The sequence below is a fragment of the Streptopelia decaocto genome (genome assembly GCF_964273445.1).
Source record: "Streptopelia decaocto genome assembly, contig: HAP1_SCAFFOLD_1751, whole genome shotgun sequence".
Lineage (NCBI taxonomy): Eukaryota > Metazoa > Chordata > Aves > Columbiformes > Columbidae > Streptopelia > Streptopelia decaocto.
The window spans coordinates 6,486-30,952 of record NW_028116837.1 but is presented as its reverse complement, the minus strand read 5'-3'; the positions used below and the strand labels follow the sequence as shown (position 1 = coordinate 30,952).

General features: G+C 62.0%; 1 protein-coding gene across 1 annotated transcript; it reads right to left on the bottom strand.

Annotated features, from left to right (window-relative positions):
• Positions 1-4,786: 4,786 nt before the first annotated feature.
• QPCTL (glutaminyl-peptide cyclotransferase like) lies at positions 4,787-24,344 on the bottom strand (the record flags this gene model as incomplete). Its single annotated transcript, XM_082076585.1, has 7 exons — positions 4,787-5,226; positions 7,706-7,822; positions 9,487-9,586; positions 18,782-18,928; positions 21,057-21,368; positions 21,999-22,130; positions 24,126-24,344. 7 exons carry the CDS (start codon positions 24,342-24,344, stop codon positions 5,081-5,083), a joined length of 1,173 nt encoding a protein of 390 aa, XP_081932711.1. The 3' UTR covers positions 4,787-5,080.
• Between the last annotated feature and the right edge of the window lie 123 nt (positions 24,345-24,467).

Here is a 24,467-nt window from a genome sequence, read left to right as displayed (position 1 = left end):
GTGTCCTTGGTGTCCCTAAGTGTCCCCAATAGTGTCGCCAAGAGCCCCAATAGTGTCCTGAGTGGCCCTAAGTGTCCCCAATAGTGTCCCCAAGAGCCCCAATAGTGTCTTGAGTGGCCCTTAGTTCCCCAATAGTGTCCCCAATAGTGTCTTGAGTGCCCCTAAGTGTCCCCAATAGTGTCCCCAAGAGCCCCAATGGTGTCTCGAGTGGCCCTAATGTCCCCAATAGTGTCCCCAATAGTGTCCTTGGTGTCCCTAATGTCTCCAATAGTGTCCCCAATATTGTGCCCAATAGTGTCCTTGGTGTCCCTAATGTCCCCAATTGTGTCCCCAAGAGCCCCAATAGTGTCGTGAGTGGCCCTAAGTGTCCCCAATAGTGTCCCCAATAGTGTCCTTGGTGTCCCTAAGTGTCCCCAATAGTGTTTGGTGTCCCTAAGTGTCCCCAATAGTGTCCCCAAGAGCCCCAATAGTGTCCTTGGTGTCCCTAAGTGTCCCCAATAGTGTCCCCAAGAGCCCCAATAGTGTCCTTGGTGTCCCTAAGTGTCCCCAATAGTGTCCCCAATAGTGTCCCCAAGAGCCCCAATAGTGTCATTAGTGTCCCATGTAGTGTCCCCAAGGCCCCAAATATCGTCCCTAAGTGTCCCCAATAGTGTCCTTGGTGTCCCCAATAGTGTCCCCAAGGCCCCAGTAGTGTCTTTGGTGTCCCTAAGTGTCCCCAATAGTGTCCCCAAGAGCCCCAATAGTGTCCTGAGTGTCCCTAATGTCCCCAATAGTGTCCCCAAGAGCCCCAATAGTGTCTTGAGTGGCCCTAATGTCCCCAGTAGTGTCCCCAAAAGTCCCAATAGTGTCTTAAGTGGCCCTAAGTGTCCCCAATAGTGTCCCCAAGAGCCCCAATAGTGTCCTTGGTGTCCCTCAGTGTCCCCAATAGTGTCCTTGGTGTCCCTAAGTGTCCCCGATAGTGTCCCCAAGAGCCCCAATTGTGTCATTAGTGTCCCATGTAGTGTCGCCAAGGCCCCAAATATTGTCCCTAAGTGTCCCCAGTAGTGTCTCTGGTGTCCCCAATAGTGTCCTTAGTGTCCCTAAGTGTCCCCAATAGTGTCCCCAAGAGCCCCAATAGTGTCCTTGGTGTCCCTAAGTGTTCCTAATAGTGTCCTTAGTGTCCCTCAGTGTCCCCAGTAGTGTCCCCAAGAGCCCCAATAGTGTCCTGAGTGGCCCTAAGTGTCCCCAATAGTGTCCCCAAGAGCCCCAATAGTGTCTTAAGTGGCCCTAAGTGTCCCCAATAGTGTCCCCAAGAGCCCCAATAGTGTCCTTGGTGTCCCTCAGTGTCCCCAGTAGTGTCCTTGGTGTCCCCAAGTGTCCCCGATAGTGTCCCTAAGTGTCCCCAATAGTGTCCCCAAGAGCCCCAATGGTGTCTCGAGTGGCCCTAATGTCCCCAGTAGTGTCCCCAATAGTGTCCTTGGTGTCCCTAATGTCTCCAATAGTGTCCCCAATATTGTCCCCAATAGTGTCCTTGGTGTCCCTAATGTCCCCAATAGTGTCCCCAAGAGCCCCAATAGTGTCCTGAGTGTCCCTAAGTGTCCCAAATAGTGTCCTTGGTGTCCCTAAGTGTCCCCAGTAGTGTCCCTAATGTCCCCAATAGTGTTTTGAGTGTCCCTAATGTCCCCAATAGTGTCCTTGGTGTCCCTAAGTGTCCCCAATAGTGTCCCCAAGAGCCCCTATAGTGTCTTGAGTGTCCCTAAGTGTCCCCAATAGTGTCCCCAATAGTGTCCTTGGTGTCCCTAAGTGTCCCCAATAGTGTCCCCAATAGTGTCTTGAGTGTCCCTAAGTGTCCCCAGTAGTGTCCCCAAGAGCCCCAATAGTGTCTTGAGTGGCCCTAATGTCCCCAATAGTGTCCCCAAGAGCCCCAATAGTGTCCTTGGTGTCCCTAAGTGTCCCCAATAGTGTCCCCAAGAGCCCCAATGTTGTCTTGAGTGGCCCTAATGTCCCCAATAGTGTCCCCAATAGTGTCCTTGGTGTCCCGGGTAATGTCCTTGGTGTCCCTAATGTCCCCAATGTCCCCAATGGTGTCCCTAATGTCCCCATTAGTGTCCCCAAGATCCCCAATAGTGTCTTGAGTGTCCCTAAGTGTCCCCAGTAGTGTCCCCAATAGTGTCCTTGGTGTCCCTACGTGTCCCCAATAGTGTCCCCAAGAGCCCCAATAGTGTCATTAGTGTCCCATGTAGTGTCCCCAAGACCCCAAATATCGTCCCTAAGTGTCCCCAATAGTGTCCTTGGTGTCCCCAATAGTGTCCCCAACTCCCCAGTAGTGTCTTGAGTGTCCCATGTAGTGTCCCCAAGTGTCCCCAATAGTGTCCTTGGTGTCCCTAATCCTGCTCCTTGCTGTCCCCAATGTCCCCAATAGTGTCTTTATTGTCCCCAGTCATTGGCCTCGCTGTCCCCAATGTCCCCAACGTCCCCCGGTGGTGACATCTCACACACCCCATTGCTCCCAGCGCTTTACTGGTGCCGTCCCGGGGGTGACACGGTGTCACGGTGACAGTGGCCCCATTGGTGTCCCCATTGGTGTCCCCATTGGCGCAGGAAGGTGGGCAGGAACACCAGCAACACCCGGTGACGCGGTGACATGGTGACATAGTGAGACAGTGACATGGTGACAGGGTGACGCGGTGACACGGTGTCCCTCATAGGCACAGGAACTCAGCCAGGAACACCAGCAGCCCTCAGTGACGTGGTGACACGGTGACAGGGTGACGCGGTGGCAGGGTGACACAGTGACAGGGTGACATGATGTCCCTCATAGGCACAGGAACTCGGCCAGGAACACCAGCAGCACTTGGTGACGCGGTGACAGGGTGACGTGGTGACACAGTGATGTGGTGACAGAATGATGACATGGTGATGTGGTGACAGGGTGACATGGTGACACTCACAGGGACAGGAGCTCATCCACGAACACCAGCAGCACCCGGTGACACAGTGTCACAGTGACACGATGATGCGGTGACAGGGTGACACAGTGATAGGGTGACACTGTGTCACGGTGACATGGTGTCCCTCACAAGGACAGGAACTCATCCACAAACACCAGCAGCACCCGGTGTCACAGTGTCACAGTGACATGGTGACAGGGTGTCATGGTGCCGCTCACAGCCCCAGGAACTCGTTGACAAACACCAGCAGCACCCGGTGATGTGGTGTCACGGTGACACAATGACATGATGACATGGTGACAGGGTGTCACGGTGACGCGGTGCTGCTCACAGCCCCAGGAACTCGTTAACGAACACCAGCAGCACCCGGTGACACGGTGTCACAGTGACATGTTGACTGTCACGGTGTCACGGTGACGCTCACAGGGACAGGAACTCGTTGACGAACACCAGCAGCACCCGGTGTCACAGTGTCACGGTGACACAATGACACGGTGACAGGGTGACGATCACAGGGCCAGGAACTCCTGCACAAACACCAGCAGCAGCCGGTGTCACAGTGTCACGGTGACACGATGACATGGTGACACGGTGACATGGTGACAGGGTGTCATGGTGACACAGTGACATGGTGACAGGGTGACACGGTGACGCTCACAAGGACAGGAACTCGCTGACGAACACCAGCAGCACCCGGTGTCACGGTGACATGGCGACAGAGTGACACGGTGTCACGGTGACACAATGACACGATGATGGGGTGACAGGGTGTCACGGTGACGCTCACAGGGACAGGAACTCGCTGACGAACACCAGCAGCACCTGGTGACATGATGACATGGTGACAAGGTGTCACAGTGACACGGTGACAGGGTGTCACGGTGACACGGTGACGCTCACAGCCCCAGGAACTCGTTGACGAACACCAGCAGCACGGGGTGACACAGTGTCATGGTGACAGGGTGTCCCGGTGACACGGTGCCGCTCACAGCCCCAGGAACTCGTGCACAAACACCAGCAGCACCCGGTGACACAGTGTCACAGTGTCATGGTGACAGGGTGTCACAGTGACAGGGTGACACAGTGTCACGGTGACAGGGTAACACAGTGACACAGTGACACGGTGACTGTCCCGGTGTCACGGTGACACTCACAGGGACAGGAACTCGCTGACGAACACCAGCAGCACCCGGTGATGTGGTGTCACAGTGTCACGGTGACACGGTGACATGGTGACAAGGTGACAGGGTGTCACGGTGACGCTCACAGGGCCAGGAACTCGTGCACGAACACCAGCAGCACCCGGTGTCACAGTGTCACGGTGACACAATGACATGATGACATGGTGACACAGTGTCACGGTGACAGGGTGACAGGGTGTCCCGGTGACGGTCACAGCCCCAGGAACTCGTTGATGAACACCAGCAGCACTGGGTGTCACAGTGACAGGGTGACATGGTGACTGTCACGGTGACATGGTGACATGGTGACAGGGTGTCCCGGTGTCACTCACAGCCCCAGGAACTTGTGCACGAACACCAGCAGCACCCGGTGTCCTGATGATAGGGTGACATGATGACATGGTGACACGGTGTCATGGTGTCACGGTGACATGGTGACAGGGTGACATGGTGACTGTCATGGTGCCACGGTGACGCTCACAGGGACAGGAACTCGCTGACGAACACCAGCAGCACCCGGTGACACAGTGTCACGGTGACAGGATGACATGGTGACGCGGTGACAGGGTGACAGGCTGACATGGTGACACAGTGACATGGTGACAGGGTGTCCCGGTGACGCTCACAGGGCCAGGAACTCGTGCACGAACACCAGCAGCACCCGGTGTCACGGTGACAGGATGATGGGGTGACATGGTGACATGGTGACACGGTGTCACGGTGGCAGGGTGTCACGGTGACAGGGTGCCGCTCACAGGGACAGGAACTTGTCCATGAACACCAGCAGCACCCGGTGACACGGTGTCACGGTGACACAATGACACGATGATGGGGTGACAGGGTGACGTGGTGACACGGTGACGCTCACAGGGCCAGGAACTCGTCCACAAACACCAGCAGCACCCGGTGTCAGGATGATAGGGTGACATGGTGTCACAGTGACAGGGTGTCCCGGTGACACGGTGCCGCTCACAGCCCCAGGAACTCGCTGACGAACACCAGCAGCACGCGCGCCAGGTCGCGCACGGTGGGCGGGTGCAGGTTGTCCTCGGTGTCACCCGCCGTGTGCCACACGCGCGGGAACGGCAGCGGGATCACGTGCAGCACCGGCACCCCTGGGGACAATGGGGACAATGGCACCGGCACCCCTGGGGACAGTGGGGACAATGGCACCGGCACCCCTGGGGACAGTGGGGACAGTGGGGACAATGGCAACGACACCCCGACATGGCTTGGGGACAATGGGGACAATGGCACCGGCACCCCTGGGGACAGCGGGGACAATGGGGACAATGGCAACGACACCCCTGGGGACAGTGGGGACATTGGGGACAGTGGGGACAATGGCAACGACACCCCTGGGGACAGCGGGGACAATGGGGACAATGGCACCCGCACCCCTGGGGACAGTGGGGACAGTGGGGACAATGAGACCAGCACCCCTGGGGAAATTTGGGACAATGGGGACAATGGGGACAATACCCCCGACACGGCTTGGGGACAATGGGGACAATGGCACCGGCACCCCTGGGGACAATGGGGACAGTGGGGACAATGGCACCGGCACCCCTGGGGACATTGGGGACAGTGGGGACAGTGGGGACATTGGGGACAATGGGGACAGTGGCACCGGCACCCCTGGGGACATTGGGGACAGTGGGGACAATGAGGACAATGGCACCAGCACCCCTGGGGACATTGGGGACAGTGGGGACAATGGCAACGACACCCCGACATGGCTTGGGGACAATGGCAACGACACCCCTGGGGACAGTGGGGACATGGGGACAATGGCACCGGCACCCCTGGGGACAATGGGGACAATGGCACCGGCACCCCTGGGGACAGTGGGGACAATGGGGACAATGGCACCGGCACCCCTGGGGACATTGGGGACATTGGGGACAATGGCAACGACACCCCTGGGGACATTGGGGACAGTGGGGACAATGGCAATGACACCCCGACACGGCTTGGGGACATTGGGGACAATCGGAGGGACCCCAACATGCATCCTGGGGACATTGGGGACATTGACAGGATCACAAACGTGCAGCTTGGGGACATTGGGGACAATCAGCGGGACCCCAGATGTGCAGCTTGGGGACATTGGGGACAACCCAGACATGCAGCTTGGGGACATTGGGGACAATCAGCGGGACCCCAACGTGCCCCCTGGGGACATTGGGGACAATCAATGGGACACAAACATGCAGCTTGGGGACACTGGGGACAATCAGCGGGACCCCAGACATGCACCCTGGGGACATTGGGGACAATGGCAACAACACCCCGGACATGGCTTGGGGACATTAGGGACAGTCAGCAGGACACAGACGCACAGCTTGGGGTCATTGGGGACAATCAGCGGGACCCCGAACATGCACCCTGGGGACACTGGGGACATTGGGGACAACCCAGACACGCAGCTTGGGGACATTGGGGACAATCTTATGGCCTCAAACTTGCAGCTTGGGGACACTGGGGACAGTCCCCAGGATCACAGACACGCAGCTTGGGGACACTGGGGACAATCAATGGGACACAGACACGCAGCTTGGGGACATTGGGGACAGTCAGCAGCATCCCAGACACACAGATTGGGGACATTGGGGACAATGTGAGGACCCAACCCGCAGTGTGGGGACAGTGGGGACATGGGGACGTTGGGGCCATTGGGACATGGGGCCATGGGGACAATGGGGACATGGGGACACTGGGCCATGGGGCCATGGGGACAATGGGGACATTGGACATGGGGCCATGGGGACATTGGGACATTGGGGGATACGGGGGACATGGGGACATTGGGGCCATTAGGGACATGGGGACATGGGGCCATGGGGACATTGGGGGATATGGAGGGATATGGGGGACAATGGGGACAGAGAGGACAGGGGGGACATGGGGCCATGGGGACATTGGGGACATTGGACATGGGGCCATGGGGACATTGGGACATGGGGACATGGGGACATTGGACATGGGGCCATGGGGCCATGGGGACAATGGGGACATTGGACATGGGGCCATGGGGCCATGGGGCCATGGGGCCATTGGGGACATTGGGCCATGGGGCCATGGGGACAATGGGGACATTGGACATGGGGCCATGGGGCCATTGGGGACATTGGGCCATGGGGCCATGGGGACATGGGGACATGGGGACATGGGGACATGGGGACATTGGGGACAAGGGACCATTGGGGCTATTGGGAAGATGGGGTCATTGGAGACATGGGGCCATGGGGACACTGGGACATAGGGACTTGGGGACATTGGGGCCATTGGACATGGGGACATTGGGGACATGGAGCCATTGGGACATTGGACATGGGGACATTGGGACATGGGGTTATGGGCAGTTGGGGCCATGGGAACATTGGGGACATGGGACCATTGGCCATGGGGTCATGGGGACATTGGGGACAAGGGGCCATTGGGGCTATTGGGAAGATGGGGTCATTGGGGACATGGGGCCATGGGGACACTGGGACATAGGGACTTGGGGACATTGGGGCCATGGGGCCATGGGGACACTGGGACATGGGGCCATGGGGACACTGGGGCCATTGGGGCCATCGGGGACGTCACCTCTGCGCAGGAAGGGGACGTGGTCGTCGTCCACGGCCCCGGGCGGGGGCTCCAGGCGGAACAGCGGCCGGGCCTGGGGGGGCAGCTCCAGCAGCCCCAGCTCCGCCAGGCGCCGCTCTGGGGACAGGGGACAGCAGGGGGGACAAGGGACATCAGTGGGGACATTGGGGACATGGGGACATCAGTGGGGACAGGGGGGACATGGGGACAGGGGGGATATGGGGACAGTGGGGACATGGGGACATCAGTGGGGACAGGGGGACATGGGGACAGTGGGGACATGGGGACATCAGTGGGGACAGGGGGGACATGGGGACAGTGGGGACATGGGGACAGGGGCGATATGGGGACAGTGGGGGGACATGGGGACATCAGTGGGGACAGGGGGACATGGGGACAGTGGGGACATGGGGACATCAGTGGGGACAGGGGGGACATGGGGACAGTGGGGACATGGGGACATCAGTGGGGACATTGGGGACAGAGGGACATGGGGACATCAGTGGGGACAGGGGGACAGAGAGGACATGGGGACAGCAGTGGGGACAGGGGACATCAGTGGGGACAGGGGGACAGTGGGCACATGGGGACATCAGTGGGGACAGGGGGACATGGGGACAGGGGACAGCAGTGGGGACAGGGGGACATCAGTGGGGACAGTGGGGATATGGGGACAGCCCCTTGTCCCCCCCACCATGTCCCCCCATGTCCCCCCATATCCCTGTGTCCCCCCCTGTCCCCATGTCCCCATGTCTCCATGTCCCTCCTGTGCTCGTGACCCCCCCCATGTCCCCCCCATCCCCATGTCCCCCCCCCGGTCCCCATGTCCCCCCGTGTCCCCCCTGTCCCCATGTCTCCCCCGTCCCCGTGTCCCCACTGTCCCCATGTCCCCCCCATTCCCCGTGTCCCCCCATCCCCATGTCCCCCCATGTCCCCCCTGTCCCCCCCGTGTCCCCCCCATCCCCGTGTCCCCATGTCCCCCCTGTCCCCGTGTCCCCCCCCATCCCCATGTCCCCATGTCCCCCCATCCCCGTGTCCCCATGTCCCACCCATCCCCGTGTCCCCATGTCCCCCCCTGTCCCCGTGTCCCCATGTCCCCCCCATCCCCATGTCCCCATGTCCCCCCCTGTCCCCCCATCCCCATGTCCCCCCATCCCCATGTCCCCCCATGTCCCCCCTGTCCCCCCCATGTCCCCCCATCCCCGTGTCCCCATGTCCCCCCGTCCCCGTGTCCCCCCCCATCCCCATGTCCCCATGTCCCCCCATCCCCGTGTCCCCCCCCATCCCCATATCCCCATGTCCCCTCTGTCCCCCCCATGTCCCCCATGTCCCCCCATCCCCGTGTCCCCATGTCCCCCCCTGTCCCCGTGTCCCCATGTCCCCCCCATCCCCATGTCCCCATGTCCCCCCATGTCCCCCCATCCCCATGTCCCCCATGTCCCCCCGTCCCCGTGTCCCCTTGTCTCTCCCTGTCCCCCCTGTCCCTGTGTCCCCGCCCTGTCCCCCCCATGTCCCCCCCATCCCCGTGTTCCCATGTCCCCCCCGTCCCCGTGCCTCCTTGTCCCTCCCCATGTCCCCCCCATGTCTGTGTCCCCATATCCCCCCCATGTCCCCGTGTCCCCCCCATCCCCATGTCCCCCCCATCCCCATGTCCCCATGTCCCCCCCCATCCCCATGTCCCCATGTCCCTCCCATCCCTGTGTCCCCCTCATCCCCATGTCCCCATGTCCCCCCATGTCCCCCCATGTCCCCGTCCCCCCGTGCCCGTGTCCCCGTGTCACCGATGGCCACGAGGCGCAGGAACCAGCGGTGGCTCTGGGGGAAGTGGCTGTGGATGGCGGGGCCGGGGGCGCCCAGCAGGTCCAGCAGCACCAGCAGGCTCTGGGGACACCAACGGGGACACCGGGGTCACCCTGGGGACACCAGGGTCACCTTGGGGACAACAGGGTCACCTTGGGGACAGCGGGGTGGACATGGGGACACCAACATGGCCGTGGGGACAACAACACAGACGGGGTGGCCATGGGGACAGCGGGGTGGACATGGGGACACCAACATGGCCTTGGGGACACCACTAGAGCCTGGGGACACCAGTGTCACCTTGGGGACACCAGTGTGGACATGGGAACACAAACATGGACTTGGGGACAACAGGATGGTCATGGGAACACCAACATGGCCATGGGGACATCAACATGGCCATGGGGACACCAACATGGACATGATGGCCATGGGGACACCACCATGGCCTTGGGGACACCAACACGGACATGATGGACATGGGGACACCAACATGGCCATGGGGACACCAACAGGGACATGGGGACACCACCATGGCCTTGGGGACACCAACATGGACATGATGGACATGGGGACATCAGTGTGGACATGGGGACACCAACATGGCCTTGGGGACAACAGGATGGACATGGTGGCCATAGGGACAACAGGATGGCCATGGGGACAACAGGATAGACATGGTGGCCATGGGGACACCAGGGTGGCCATGGGGACATCAGTGTGGACATGGGGACACCAACACAGACATGGTGGACACGGGGACACCAACATGGCCATGGGGACACCAGTAGAGCCTTAGGACACCAGTGTGGACATGGGGGCACCAGTGTGGCCATGGGGACACCAACATGGCCATGGGGACACCAACATGGCCATGGGGACATCAACATGGCCTTGGAGACACCAGTGTGGACATGGGGACATCAACATGGCCATGGGGACACCACTAGAGCCTTAGGACACCAGTGTGGACATGGGGGCACCAGTGTGGCCATGGGGACACCAACATGGCCATGGGGACACCAACATGGCCTTGGGGACATCAACATGGCCATGGGGACACCAACATGGCCATGGGGACATCAGGGTGGCCTTGGGGACACCACCATGGACATGGGGACACCAACATGGCCATGGGGACAACAACATGGCCATGGGGACATCAACATGGCCATGGGGACACCAGTGTCACCTTGGGGACACCAACATGGCCATGGGGACAACAGTGTGGCCTTGGGGACACCAACATGGCCTTGGGGACAACAGGATAGACATGGTGGCCATGGGGACAACAGGATGGCCATGGGGACATCAACATGGCCTTGGGGACACCAACGTGACCATGGGGACACCAGGGTGGCCTTGGGGACAAGGGGACGGACAGGTGTCACCCACGATGGCGCTGAGCTGCGTGCCGGCGCCGTGCGGCGTCCCCGCCATGCGCCGCGCCAGGTGCCGCGCGCCGTACAGAGAGTGGGACACCAACATGGCCATGGGGACACCAACAGGGACATGGGGACACCAGTGTGGACATGGGGACAACAACATGGCCATGAGGACATCAACATGGACTTGGTGGCCGTGGGGACATCAGTGTGGCCATGGGGACACCAACATGTCCTTGGGGACACCATCACAGACATGGTGGACATGGGGACACCAACACAGACATGGCGGACATGGGGACACCAACATGGACAGGGTGGCCATGGGGACACCAACATGGCCATGGGGACATCAACATGGACATGGTGGCCATGGGGACACCACCATGGCCTTGGGGACACCAACATGGAGATGATGGACATGGGGACACCAACATGGACATGGTGGCCATGGGGACACCAACATGCACATGGGGACACCAACATGGACATGGGGACAACAGGATAGACATGGTGGCCATGGGGACACCAACATGGACATGGTGGCCATGGGGACAACAGGATGGACATGGGGACACCAGGGTGGCCATGGGGACACCAACACGGACATGGTGGCCATGGGGACACCAGGGTGGCCATGGGGACACCAACACGGACATGGTGGCCATGGGGACACCAACATGGCCTTGGGGACACCAGGGTGGCCTTGGGGACACCAGTGTGGCCTTAGAGACTCCAACATAGCCATGGGGACGTCAACATGACCATGGGGACACCAACATGGACTTGGGGACAACAGGATGGCCATGGGGACACCACCATGGACATGGGGACACCAGGATGGCCATGGGGACACCAACATGGCCATGGGGACACCAGGGTGGCCATGGGGACATCAACATGGCCATGGGGACACCAACATGGCCATGGGGACACCAACATGGCCATGGGGACAACAGGATGGTCATGGTGGCCATGGGGACAACAGGATGGCCATAGGGACAACAGGATGGCCATGGGGACACCAACATGGACATGGTGGCCATGGGGACACCAACAGGGACATGGGGGCACCAGTGTCACCTTGGGGACACCAACATGGCCATGGGGACAACAGTGTGGCCTTGGGGACACCAACGTGGCCTTGGGGACAACAGGATAGACATGGTGGCCATGGGGACAACAGGATGGCCATGGGGACATCAACATGGCCTTGGGGACACCAACGTGACCATGGGGACACCAGGGTGGCCTTGGGGACAACAGGATGGTCATGGTGGCCATGGGGACAACAGGATGGCCATAGGGACAACAGGATGGCCATGGGGACACCACCATGGACATGGGGACACCAGGATGGCCATGGGGACACCAACATGGCCATGGGGACACCAGGGTGGCCATGGGGACATCAACATGGCCATGGGGACACCAACATGGCCATGGGGACACCAACATGGCCATGGGGACAACAGGATGGTCATGGTGGCCATGGGGACAACAGGATGGCCATAGGGACAACAGGATGGCCATGGGGACACCAACATGGACATGGTGGCCATGGGGACACCAACAGGGACATGGGGGCACCAGTGTCACCTTGGGGACACCAACATGGCCATGGGGACAACAGTGTGGCCTTGGGGACACCAACGTGGCCTTGGGGACAACAGGATAGACATGGTGGCCATGGGGACAACAGGATGGCCATGGGGACATCAACATGGCCTTGGGGACACCAACGTGACCATGGGGACACCAGGGTGGCCTTGGGGACAAGGGGACGGACAGGTGTCACCCACGATGGCGCTGAGCTGCGTGCCGGCGCCGTGCGGCGTCCCCGCCATGCGCCGCGCCAGGTGCCGCGCGCCGTACAGAGAGTGGGACACCAACATGGCCATGGGGACACCAACAGGGACATGGTGGCCATGGGGACATCAGTGTGGACATGGGGACACCAGTGTGGACATGGGGACAACAACATGGCCATGAGGACATCAACATGGACTTGGTGGCCATGGGGACATCAGTGTGGCCATGGGGACACCAACATGTCCTTGGGGACACCATCACAGACATGGTGGACATGGGGACACCAACACAGACATGGTGGACATGGGGACACCAACATGGACAGGGTGGCCATGGGGACACCAACATGGCCATGGGGACATCAACATGGACATGGTGGCCATGGGGACACCAACATGCACATGGGGACACCAACATGGACATGGTGGCCATGGGGACACCAACATGCACATGGGGACACCAACATGGACATGGGGACAACAGGATAGACATGGTGGCCATGGGGACACCAACATGGACATGGTGGCCATGGGGACAACAGGATGGACATGGGGACACCAGGGTGGCCATGGGGACACCAACACGGACATGGTGGCCATGGGGACACCAACATGGCCTTGGGGACACCAGGGTGGCCTTGGGGACACCAGTGTGGCCTTAGAGACTCCAACATAGCCATGGGGACGTCAACATGACCATGGGGACACCAACATGGACTTGGGGACAACGGGATGGCCATGGGGACACCACCATGGACATGGGGGCACCAGTGTGGCCATGGGGACACCAACATGGCCATGGGGACACCAACATGGCCTTGGAGACACCAGTGTGGACATGGGGACATCAACATGGCCATGGGGACACCAGGATGGCCTTGGGGACATCAACACGGACATGGGGACACCAACAGGGACATGGGGACACCAGTGTGGACATGGGGACAACAACATGGCCATGAGGACATCAACATGGACTTGGTGGCCATGGGGACATCAGTGTGGCCATGGGGACACCAACATGTCCTTGGGGACACCATCACAGACATGGTGGACATGGGGACACCAACATGGACAGGGTGGCCATGGGGACACCAACATGGCCATGGGGACATCAACATGGACATGGTGGCCATGGGGACACCACCATGGCCTTGGGGACACCAACATGGAGATGATGGACATGGGGACACCAACATGGACATGGTGGCCATGGGGACACCAACATGCACATGGGGACACCAACATGGACATGGGGACAACAGGATAGACATGGTGGCCATGGGGACACCAACATGGACATGGTGGCCATGGGGACAACAGGATGGACATGGGGACACCAGGGTGGCCATGGGGACACCAACACGGACATGGTGGCCATGGGGACACCAGGGTGGCCATGGGGACACCAACACGGACATGGTGGCCATGGGGACACCAACATGGCCTTGGGGACACCAGGGTGGCCTTGGGGACACCAGTGTGGCCTTAGAGACTCCAACATAGCCATGGGGACGTCAACATGACCATGGGGACACCAACATGGACTTGGGGACAACGGGATGGCCATGGGGACACCACCATGGACATGGGGACACCAGGATGGCCATGGAGACACCAACATGGCCATGGGGACACCAGGGTGGCCATGGGGACATCAACATGGCCATGGGGACACCAACATGGCCATGGGGACAACAGGATGGTCATGGTGGCCATGGGGACAACAGGATGGCCATAGGGACAACAGGATGGCCATGGGGACACCAACATGGACATGGTGGCCATGGGGACACCAACAGGGACATGGGGGCACCAGTGTCACCTTGGGGACACCAACATGGCCATGGGGACAACAGTGTGGCCCTGGGGACACCAACGTGGCCTTGGGGACAACAGGATAGACATGGTGGCCATGGGGACAACAGGATGGCCATGGGGACATCAACATGGCCTTGGGGACACCAACGTGACCATGGGGACACCAGGGTGGCCTTGGGGACAAGGGGACGGACAGGTGTCACCCACGATGGCGCTGAGCTGCGTGCCGGCGCCGTGCGGCGTCCCCGCCATGCGCCGCGCCAGGTGCCGCGCGCCGTACAGAGAGTGGGACACCAACATGGCCATGGGGACACCAACATGGACATGGTGGCCATGGGGACATCAGTGTGGACATGGGGACACCACCATGGCCTTGGGGACACCAACATGGACATGGTGGCCATGGGGACATCAGTGTGGACATGGGGACACCACCATGGCCTTGGGGACACCAACATGGACATGGTGGCCATGGGGACATCAGTGTGGACATGGGGACACCAACATGTCCTTGGGGACACCATCACAGGCATGGTGGACATGGGGACACCAACATGGCCATAGGGACATCAACATGGACATGGTGGCCATGGGGACACCACCATGGCCTTGGGGACACCAACATGGACATGGTGGCCATGGGGACATCAGTGTGGACATGGGGACACCCAACATAGACTTGGGGACAACAGGGTGGACACAGGGACATCAATATGGCCATGGGGACATCAACATGGACATGGGGACACCAACATGGACATGATGGACATGGGGACACCACCATGGCCTTGGGGACACCAACACGGACATGACGGACATGGGGACACCAACAGGGACATGGGGACATCAACATGGACATGGTGGCCATGGGGACACCAACATGCACATGGGGACACCAACATGCACATGGGGACAACAGGATAGACATGGTGGCCATGGGGACACCAACATGGACATGGTGGCCATGGGGACAACAGGATGGACATGGGGACACCAGGGTAGCCATGGGGACACCAACACGGACATGGTGGCCATGGGGACACCAGGGTGGCCATGGGGACACCAGGGTGGCCTTGGGGACACCAGTGTGGCCTTAGAGACTCCAACATAGCCATGGGGACGTCAACATGACCATGGGGACACCAACATGGACTTGGGGACAACGGGATGGCCATGGGGACACCACCATGGACATGGGGGCACCAGTGTGGCCATGGGGACACCAACATGGCCATGGGGACACCAACATGGCCTTGGAGACACCAGTGTGGACATGGGGACATCAGCATGGCCATGGGGACACCAGGATGGCCTTGGGGACATCAACACGGACATGGGGACACCAACATGGACATGGTGGCCATGGGGAGATCAGTGTGGACATGGGGACAACAGGATAGACACGGTGGCCATGGGGACTCCAACATGGACATGGTGGCCATGGGGACATCAACATGGCCTTGGGGACACCAATGTGACCATGGGGACACCAGGGTGGCCTTGGGGACAAGGGGACGGACAGGTGTCACCCACGATGGCGCTGAGCTGCGTGCCGGCGCCGTGCGGCGTCCCCGCCATGCGCCGCGCCAGGTGCCGCGCGCCGTACAGAGAGTGGGACACCAACATGGCCATGGGGACACCAACATGGACATGGTGGCCATGGGGACATCAGTGTGGCCATGGGGACACCACCATGGCCTTGGGGACACCAACATGGACATGGTGGCCATGGGGACATCAGTGTGGACATGGGGACACCACCATGGCCTTGGGGACACCAACATGGACATGGTGGCCATGGGGACATCAGTGTGGCCATGGGGACACCACCATGGCCTTGGGGACACCAACATGGACATGGTGGCCATGGGGACATCAGTGTGGACATGGGGACACCAACATGTCCTTGGGGACACCATCACAGGCATGGTGGACATGGGGACACCAACATGGCCATGGGGACATCAACATGGACATGGTGGCCATGGGGACACCACCATGGCCTTGGGGACACCAACATGGACATGGTGGCCATGGGGACATCAGTGTGGACATGGGGACACCAACATAGACTTGGGGACAACAGGGTGGACACAGGGACATCAATATGGCCATGGGGACATCAACATGGACATGGGGACACCAACATGGACATGATGGACATGGGGACACCACCATGGCCTTGGGGACACCAACACGGACATGACGGACATGGGGACACCAACAGGGACATGGGGACACCACCATGGCCTTGGGGACACCAACATGGACATGACGGACATGGGGACATCAGTGTGGACATGGGGACATCAGTGTGGACATGGGGACATCAGTGTGGACATGGGGACACCAACATGGCCTTGGGGACAACAGGATGGACATGGTGGCCATAGGGACAACAGGATGGCCATGGGGACACCAGGATAGACTTGGTGGCCATGGGGACACCAGGGTGGCCATGGGGACATCAGTGTGGACATGGGGACACCAACACAGACATGGTGGACATGGGGACACCAACATGGCCATGGTGGCCATGGGGACACCAACATGGCCATGGGGACACCACTAGAGCCTTAGGACACCAGTGTGGACATGGGGGCACCAGTGTGGCCATGGGGACACCAACATGGCCTTGGGGACAACAGGATAGACATGGTGGCCATGGGGACACCAACATGGCCTTGGGGACAACAGGATAGACATGGTGGCCATGGGGACACCAACATGGCCATGGGGACACCAACATGGTCAAGGGGACATCAGGGTCCATGGGGACACCAGGGTGGACATGCGGACGTCAACATGACCATGGGGACAACAGGATGGCCATGGGGACATCAATATGGCCATGGGGACACCAGTGTGGACATGGGGACATCAACATGGCCATGGGGACACCAACATGGCCATGGGGACATCAACATGGACATGGTGGCCATGGGGACACCAACATGCACATGGGGACACCAACACGGACATGACGGACATGGGGACATCAACATGGCCATGGGGACATCAACACGGACATGATGGACATGGGGACACCAGGGTGGACATGGGGACACCAACATGGACATGGTGGCCATGGGGACACCAACATGGCCATGGGGACAACAGGATGGACATGGGGACACCAACACAGACATGATGGACATGGCGACATCAGGGTGGACATGGGGACACCATCATGGACATGATGGACATGGGGACACCAACATGGCCATGGGGACACCACTAGAGCCTTAGGACACCAGTGTGGCCATGGGGACACCAACATGGCCTTGGGGACAACAGGATAGACATGGTGGCCATGGGGACACCAACATGGACATGATGGACATGGGGACACCAGGGTGGCCATGGGGACATCAACATGGACATGATGGACATGGGGACACCACCATGGACATGGGGACACCAACATGGACATGGTGGCCATGGGGACAACAGGATGGCCATGGGGACATCAACATGGCCATGGGGACACCAACATGGACTTGGGGACAACAGGATGGCCATGGGGACATCAACATGGCCATGGGGACACCAACATGGCCACGGGGACAACAGGATGGCCATGGGGACACGAGGGTGGCCATGGGGACACCAGGGTGGCCTTAGAGACACCAACATGGCCATGGGGACACCAACACGGCCATGGGGACACCAACATGGACATGGTGGCCATGGGGACATCAACATGGCCATGGGGACACCACCATGGCCATGGGGACACCACCATGGCCACGGGGACAACAGGATGGCCATGGGGACACCACCATGGACATGGGGACACCAACATGGCCATGGGGACACCAACATGGCCATGGGGACATCAACATGCCATGGGGACACCAACACGGACATGATGGCCATGGGGACATCAGTGTGGCCATGGGGACATCAACATGGCCATGGGGACACCAACATGGCCATGGGGACATCAGGGTGGCCTTGGGGACATCAACATGGCCATGGGGATGTCAACATGGCCATGGGGACACCAACATGGCCATGGGGACACCAGGATGGCCATGGGGACACCAGGATGGCCATGGGGACAACGGGACGGCCATGGGGACAACGGGACGGCCATGGGGACATCAACATGGCCTTGGGGACAACAGGATAGACATGGTGGCCATGGGGACAACAGGATGGCCATGGGGACATCAACATGGCCTTGGGGACACCAACGTGACCATGGGGACACCAGGGTGGCCTTGGGGACAAGGGGACGGACAGGTGTCACCCACGATGGCGCTGAGCTGCGTGCCGGCGCCGTGCGGCGTCCCCGCCATGCGCCGCGCCAGGTGCCGCGCGCCGTACAGAGAGTCCGCGGCGCTCCAGGCGCCAAACGCCTCCTCCCCGTCCAGGAACAGCAGCTGCAGCGTCACCCGCGCCTGGGGACGGGAAACAGGGACACCGGGGTCAGGGGGCGGGAAACGGGGACACCGGGGTCAGGGGGACAAGAAAGGAGGGGACACTGGGGTCAGGGGGCGGGAAACTGGGACACCGGGGTCAGGGGGAAGGGAAATCAGGGGACACCGGAGATCAGGGGACGGGAAATCAGGGGACACCGGGGTCAGGGGGACGGGAAAGGAGGGGACACCGGGGTCAGGGGAAGGGAAACGAGGGGACACCGGGGTCAGGGGGACGGGAAACTAGGGGACACCGGGGTCAGGGGGACGGGAAACCAGGGGACACGGGGGTCAGGGGGAAGGGAAAGGAGGGGACACCGGGGTCAGGGGACGGGAAACCAGGGGACACCGGGGTCAGGGGGCGGGAAACGGGGACACCGGGGTCAGGGGGACAAGAAAGGAGGGGACACCGGGGTCAGGGGACGGGAAACGAGGGGACACCGGGGTCAGGGGGACAAGAAAGGAGGGGACACCGGGGTCAGGGGACGGGAAACCAGGGGACACGGGGGTCAGGGGGAAGGGAAAGGAGGGGACACCGGGGTCAGGGGACGGGAAAGGAAGGGACACCAGGGTCAGGGGATGGGAAATGGGGACAGGAAATCAGGGGGAAGGGAAAGGAGGGGACACCGGAGAGAGATCAGGGGGACGGGAAAGGAGGGGACACCAGAGATCAGGGGGAAGGGAAAGAAGGGGACACCGGGGAGAGATCAGGGGATGAAAAAGGAGGGGACACCGGGGTCAGGGGAAGGGAAAGGAGGGGACACCGGGGTCAGGGGGAAGGGAAAGGAGGGGACACCAGGGTCAGGGGGATGGGAAAGGAGGGGACACTGGGGAGAGATCAGGGGACGGGAAATGAGGGGAGACAATAGAGATGGGGACAGGAAAGGAGGAGACACCAGAGATCAGGGGGATGGGAAAGGAGGGGACACCAGAGATCAGGGGACGGGAACCAGGGACACCGGGTGTCAGGGGGAAGGGAAAGGAGGGGACACCGGAGAGAGATCAGGGGGACAGGAAAGGAGGGGACACCGGGGTCAGGGGATGGGAAATGGGGACAGGAAATCAGGGGGAAGGGAAAGGAGGGGACACCGGACATCAGGGGACGGGAAAGGAGGGAACACTGGAGAGAAATCAGGGGGACAGGAAAGGAGGGGACACCAGAGAGAGATCAGGGGGAAGGGAAAGGAGGGGACACTGGAGAGAAATCGGGGGACGGGAACTGGGGGGACAGGAAATTAGGGGGACGGGAACAGGGGACACCAGAGAGAGATCAGGGCGACAGGAAATCAGGGGACACCGGAGAGAGATCAGGGGACGGGAAAGGAGGGAACACCGGAGATCAGGGGGATGGGAGATGGGGACAGAAAATCAGGGGGACAGGAACTGGGAACAGGAGATCAGGGGACGGGAAATCAGGGGACACCAGATGTCAGGGGGAAGGGAAAGGAAGGGACACCAGAGAGAGATCAGGGGGATGGGAAACAAGGGGACACCAGAGATCAGGGGGACGGGAAAGGAGGGGACACTGGACGTCAGAGAGTGTGAAATGGGGACAGGAGATCAGGGGGACGGGAAAGGAGGGGACACCGGACGTCAGGGGACAGGAACCAGGGACACTGGATGCCAGGGGGACGGGAAAGGAGGGGACACCAGAGATCAGGGGGACAGGAAATGGGGACAGGAAATCAGGGGGAAGGGAAATCAGGGGACACCAGAGATCAGGGGGACGGGAAAGGAGGGGACACCAGAGAGAGATCAGGGGGACAGGAAAGGAGGGGACACCGGAGATAAATCAGGGGGACGGGAAAGGGGGGGACACACGAGGGACCGGGCTGTCCATGGGGAGGGGGCGGCTGAGAGGACCCAGGCATCCGGGGGGACCCAGGCGTCCGGGGGACCCCAAACATCCAGAAGGGACCCAGGCGTCCGGGTTGGGATCCAACCATCCAGGAGGGACCCAGGCATCCGGGGGGAACCCAGGCGTCCGGGTTGGGACCCAAATATCCAAGGGGGACCCAGGCGTCAGGGAGGGACCCAGGTGTCCGGGGGTGGATCCAACCATCCAAGGGGGACCCAGGCGTCCGGGGGGGGTGTCACCCATGTCACCCACCTTGTCCTTGCTGCGCCGCAGGGGCCCGTCCAGCGCGGCCGCCAGTTCCAGCAGGAGGGCGCAGGGGACGGCCGAGTCGGTGGCGCCCACAAAGTGTCCCCCGTCCCCCGTTGTCCCCATTGTCCCCATCGTCCCCTCGGGGAGCACTTTGGTGTCGTAGTGACAGGCCAGGGCCAGGCGGCGGGGGGCGGGGGGGGCCAGCGTGGCCACCACGTTGGTGAAGGTCACGGGCCCCCGGGGGGTCGCGGCCACGAAGGGGTCAAGTTCAAGGTGCCACGAGGCGCCCAGGGAGCCCAGAGAGCGCAGGATGTGCTGGGGGGAAGGGGGGGACGGGGGTTAATGGGGGAACCCCATAGGGACACCCCCAAATCCCCCCATGGACCACCCCCCCAAACCCCGCCCAGGGACCCCCAAACCCCATCATGGGACCCCCCAAGGACCCCCAAATTCCTTATGGGACCCCCCCCCAGGGACCCCAAACCCCATCATAGGACCCCGAACCCCATCATAGGACCCCCCCAAACCCCCCCAAACCTTCCAGGACCCCCAAACCCCATCATGGGACCCCAAACCCCCCAATGGAACCCCCCCATACCCCCCTAGGACCCGCAAACCCCATCATGGGACCCCCCCAGGGACCCCCAAACCCCATCACTAGACCCCAAACCCCCCCCATGGACCCCCCCCCCAAACCCCCCCAGGGCCCCCCAGACCCCATCATGGGACCCCAAACCCCATCATGGGGTGTCCCCCCAGGGATTCCCCCCACCATGGATCCCCCCCAAACCCCCCCCAGGGACCCCAAACCCCATCATGGGATCCCCCCCAGGGACCCCCAAACCCCCTCAGGGACCCCAAACCCCATCATGGGATCCCCCCCAGGGACCCCCAAACCCCCCAGGGGCCCCCCCCCCAACCCCCCCCCCCCCCCCATGTGCTCACCTGGCGCGCGGCGCGGCTGCCCGCCCCCCCCGGCACGCGCTCGTGCAGCAGGGGGCGCAGGAACGAGCCCCAGAGCCGGGGGGGGTCCAGGAGCCCCACGAGCTGCCGCAGGGAGGGGGCGGAGCCGGGGGGCTGCGGGGGAGGGGGCGGGGTTAGGGGGGTCACGTGGTGGGGTTTGGGGTCCCTGGGGGGGTCCCATGATGGGGTTTGGGATCCAATTATGGGGTTTGGGGGTCCCTGGGGGGGTCCAGTAATGGTGTCTGGGGGGCCCTGGGTGGGGGGGGTCCCATGGTGGGATTTAGGGGTCTCTGGGGGGGTCTGGGGGGGATCCATTGGGGGGGTCCCATGATGGGGTTTGGGGGCCCTGGGGGGTTTGGGGGTGCCTGGGGGGGGGTTGGGGGGGTCCATGGAGGGGTTTGGGGGTCATGGGGGGATCCCAAGATGGGGCGTGGGGTCCAATGATGGGGTTTGGGGGGCCCTGAGGGGTTTGGGGGTCCCTGGGTGGGGGTTTGGGGATCCATGGGGGGTCCCATGATGGGGTTTGGGGTCCTGGGGGGGTTTGGGGGTCCCTGGGAGGTCCATGATGGAATTTGGGGGTTCCAGGGGGGGTCCCATGATGGGGTCTGGGCCCAATGAGGGGGTTTGGGGGTCCCTGGGGGGTCCCATGATGGGGTTTGGAGGGTCTATGGTGTTCCCTGAGGGGGGTCTAGGGGGGTCCCATGATGGGGTTTGGGGGTCCCTGGGGGGAGTTTGGGGGGGGCATGGTGGGGTTTGGGGTCCAATGATGGGGTTGGGGGCCCTTGGGGGGGTTTGGGGGACCCTGGGGGGGGCCATGGGGGGGTCCCTGGGGGGGTCTATGGGGGGATTTGGGGGCCCTGGGGGGGTCCCATGATGGGGTTTGGGGGTCCCTGAGGGGGTTTGGGGGGGGTCCCATGATGGGGTTTTGGGGTCCTGGGGGGGTTTGGGGGCCCTGGGGGGGTTTGGGGGTCCCTGGGTGGGGGGGTCCCATGATAGGGTCTGGGGGTACTGGGGGGTTTGGGGGTGTCTGGGGGGGGTCCCATGATGCGGTTTGGGGTCCAATGATGGGGTCTGGGGGTCCCTGGGGATCCCATGATGGGGTTTGGGGGTCCTGGGGGGTTTGGGGGTCCCTGGGGGGTCCAGGAGCCCCACGAGCTGCCGGAGGGAGGGGGCGGAGCCGGGGGGCTGCGGGGGGAGGGGGGCGGGGTTATGGGGGGGGGTGTCACGTGATGGGGTCTGGGGGGGGTGGGTCCCTGGGGGGGGTCTATGGGGGGATTGGGGGGCCCTGGGGGGTCCCATGATGGGGTTTGGGATCCAATGATGGGGTTTGGGGGCCCTTGGGGGGGTTTGGGGGGGGTCCCATGATGGGGTTTGGGGGTCCCTGGGGGGGTCTGGAGGGGCTTTGGGGGGCCCTTGGGGGGGGTCACATGATGGGGTCTGGGGTCCAATGATGGGGTTTGGGGGGTCCCTGGGGGGGGGGGGGGTCCCATGATGGGATTTAGGGGTCTCTGGGGGGGTCTGGGGGGGATCCATTTGGGGGGAGTCCCATGATGGGGTTTGGGGATCCCTGGGGGGGTTTGGGGGTCCCTGGGGGGTCCCATGATGGGGTTTGGGGGTCCCTGGGGGGGTTTGGGGGGGTCCGTGGGGGAGTTTGGGGGTCCCTGGGTGGGGGGTCCCATGATGGGGTTTGGGGGGGTCCCTGGGGGGGTCTGGAGGGGCTTTGGGGGGCCCTTGGGGGGGGGTCACATGATGGGGTTTGGGGTCCCATGATGGGGTTGGGGGGTCCTGAGGGGTTTGGGGGTCCCTTGGAGGATTTTGGGGGGGGGTCCATGGGGGGGTTTGGGGATCATAGGGGGGTCCCATGATGGGGTTTGGGGGTCCCTGGGGGGGTTTGGGGGGGGTCCTGGGGGGGTTTGGGGGTCCCGGGGGGGGTCTGTGGGGGGGTTTGGGGGTCCCATGATGGGGTTTGGGGTCCCATGATGGGCTTTGGGGTCCCTGGGGGGTTTGGGGGTCCCTGGGGTGGGACCTCAGAGTGTTGGGGGGTCACGGGACCCCACCCCCCCCCTCACCCCCCACCCCCCCACCCATTCCCGTCCCCCCCCCGCTCACCGGCTCGTCCTTGTGCCGCTCCCCGGGCCACGCTCCGTACAGGACGAGGGCGGCGGCGGCCGCCAGCGCCAGCAGCGGCGGCACCGAGCGGAGCCAGCGGCGGCGGCTCCGGCCCCGCAACGCGGCGGCGCCTCCGGGGAGCGGGAACGGGAACGGGGCGGCCCCGGGACCCGAACCCGCGACCCGCGCCCGCCGGTTCCCGCCGGCGCCCTTCCGCATGGCGAGGGGCGGGGCCTGCGCTAGGCGCTGCTGATTGGGTGAGGGACTCTAGGGGTGTGGTCAGCGGGAGCGGGGGCTCCGCGGGAAGGGGAGGGGCCTGCGCTAGGCGCTGCTGATTGGGAG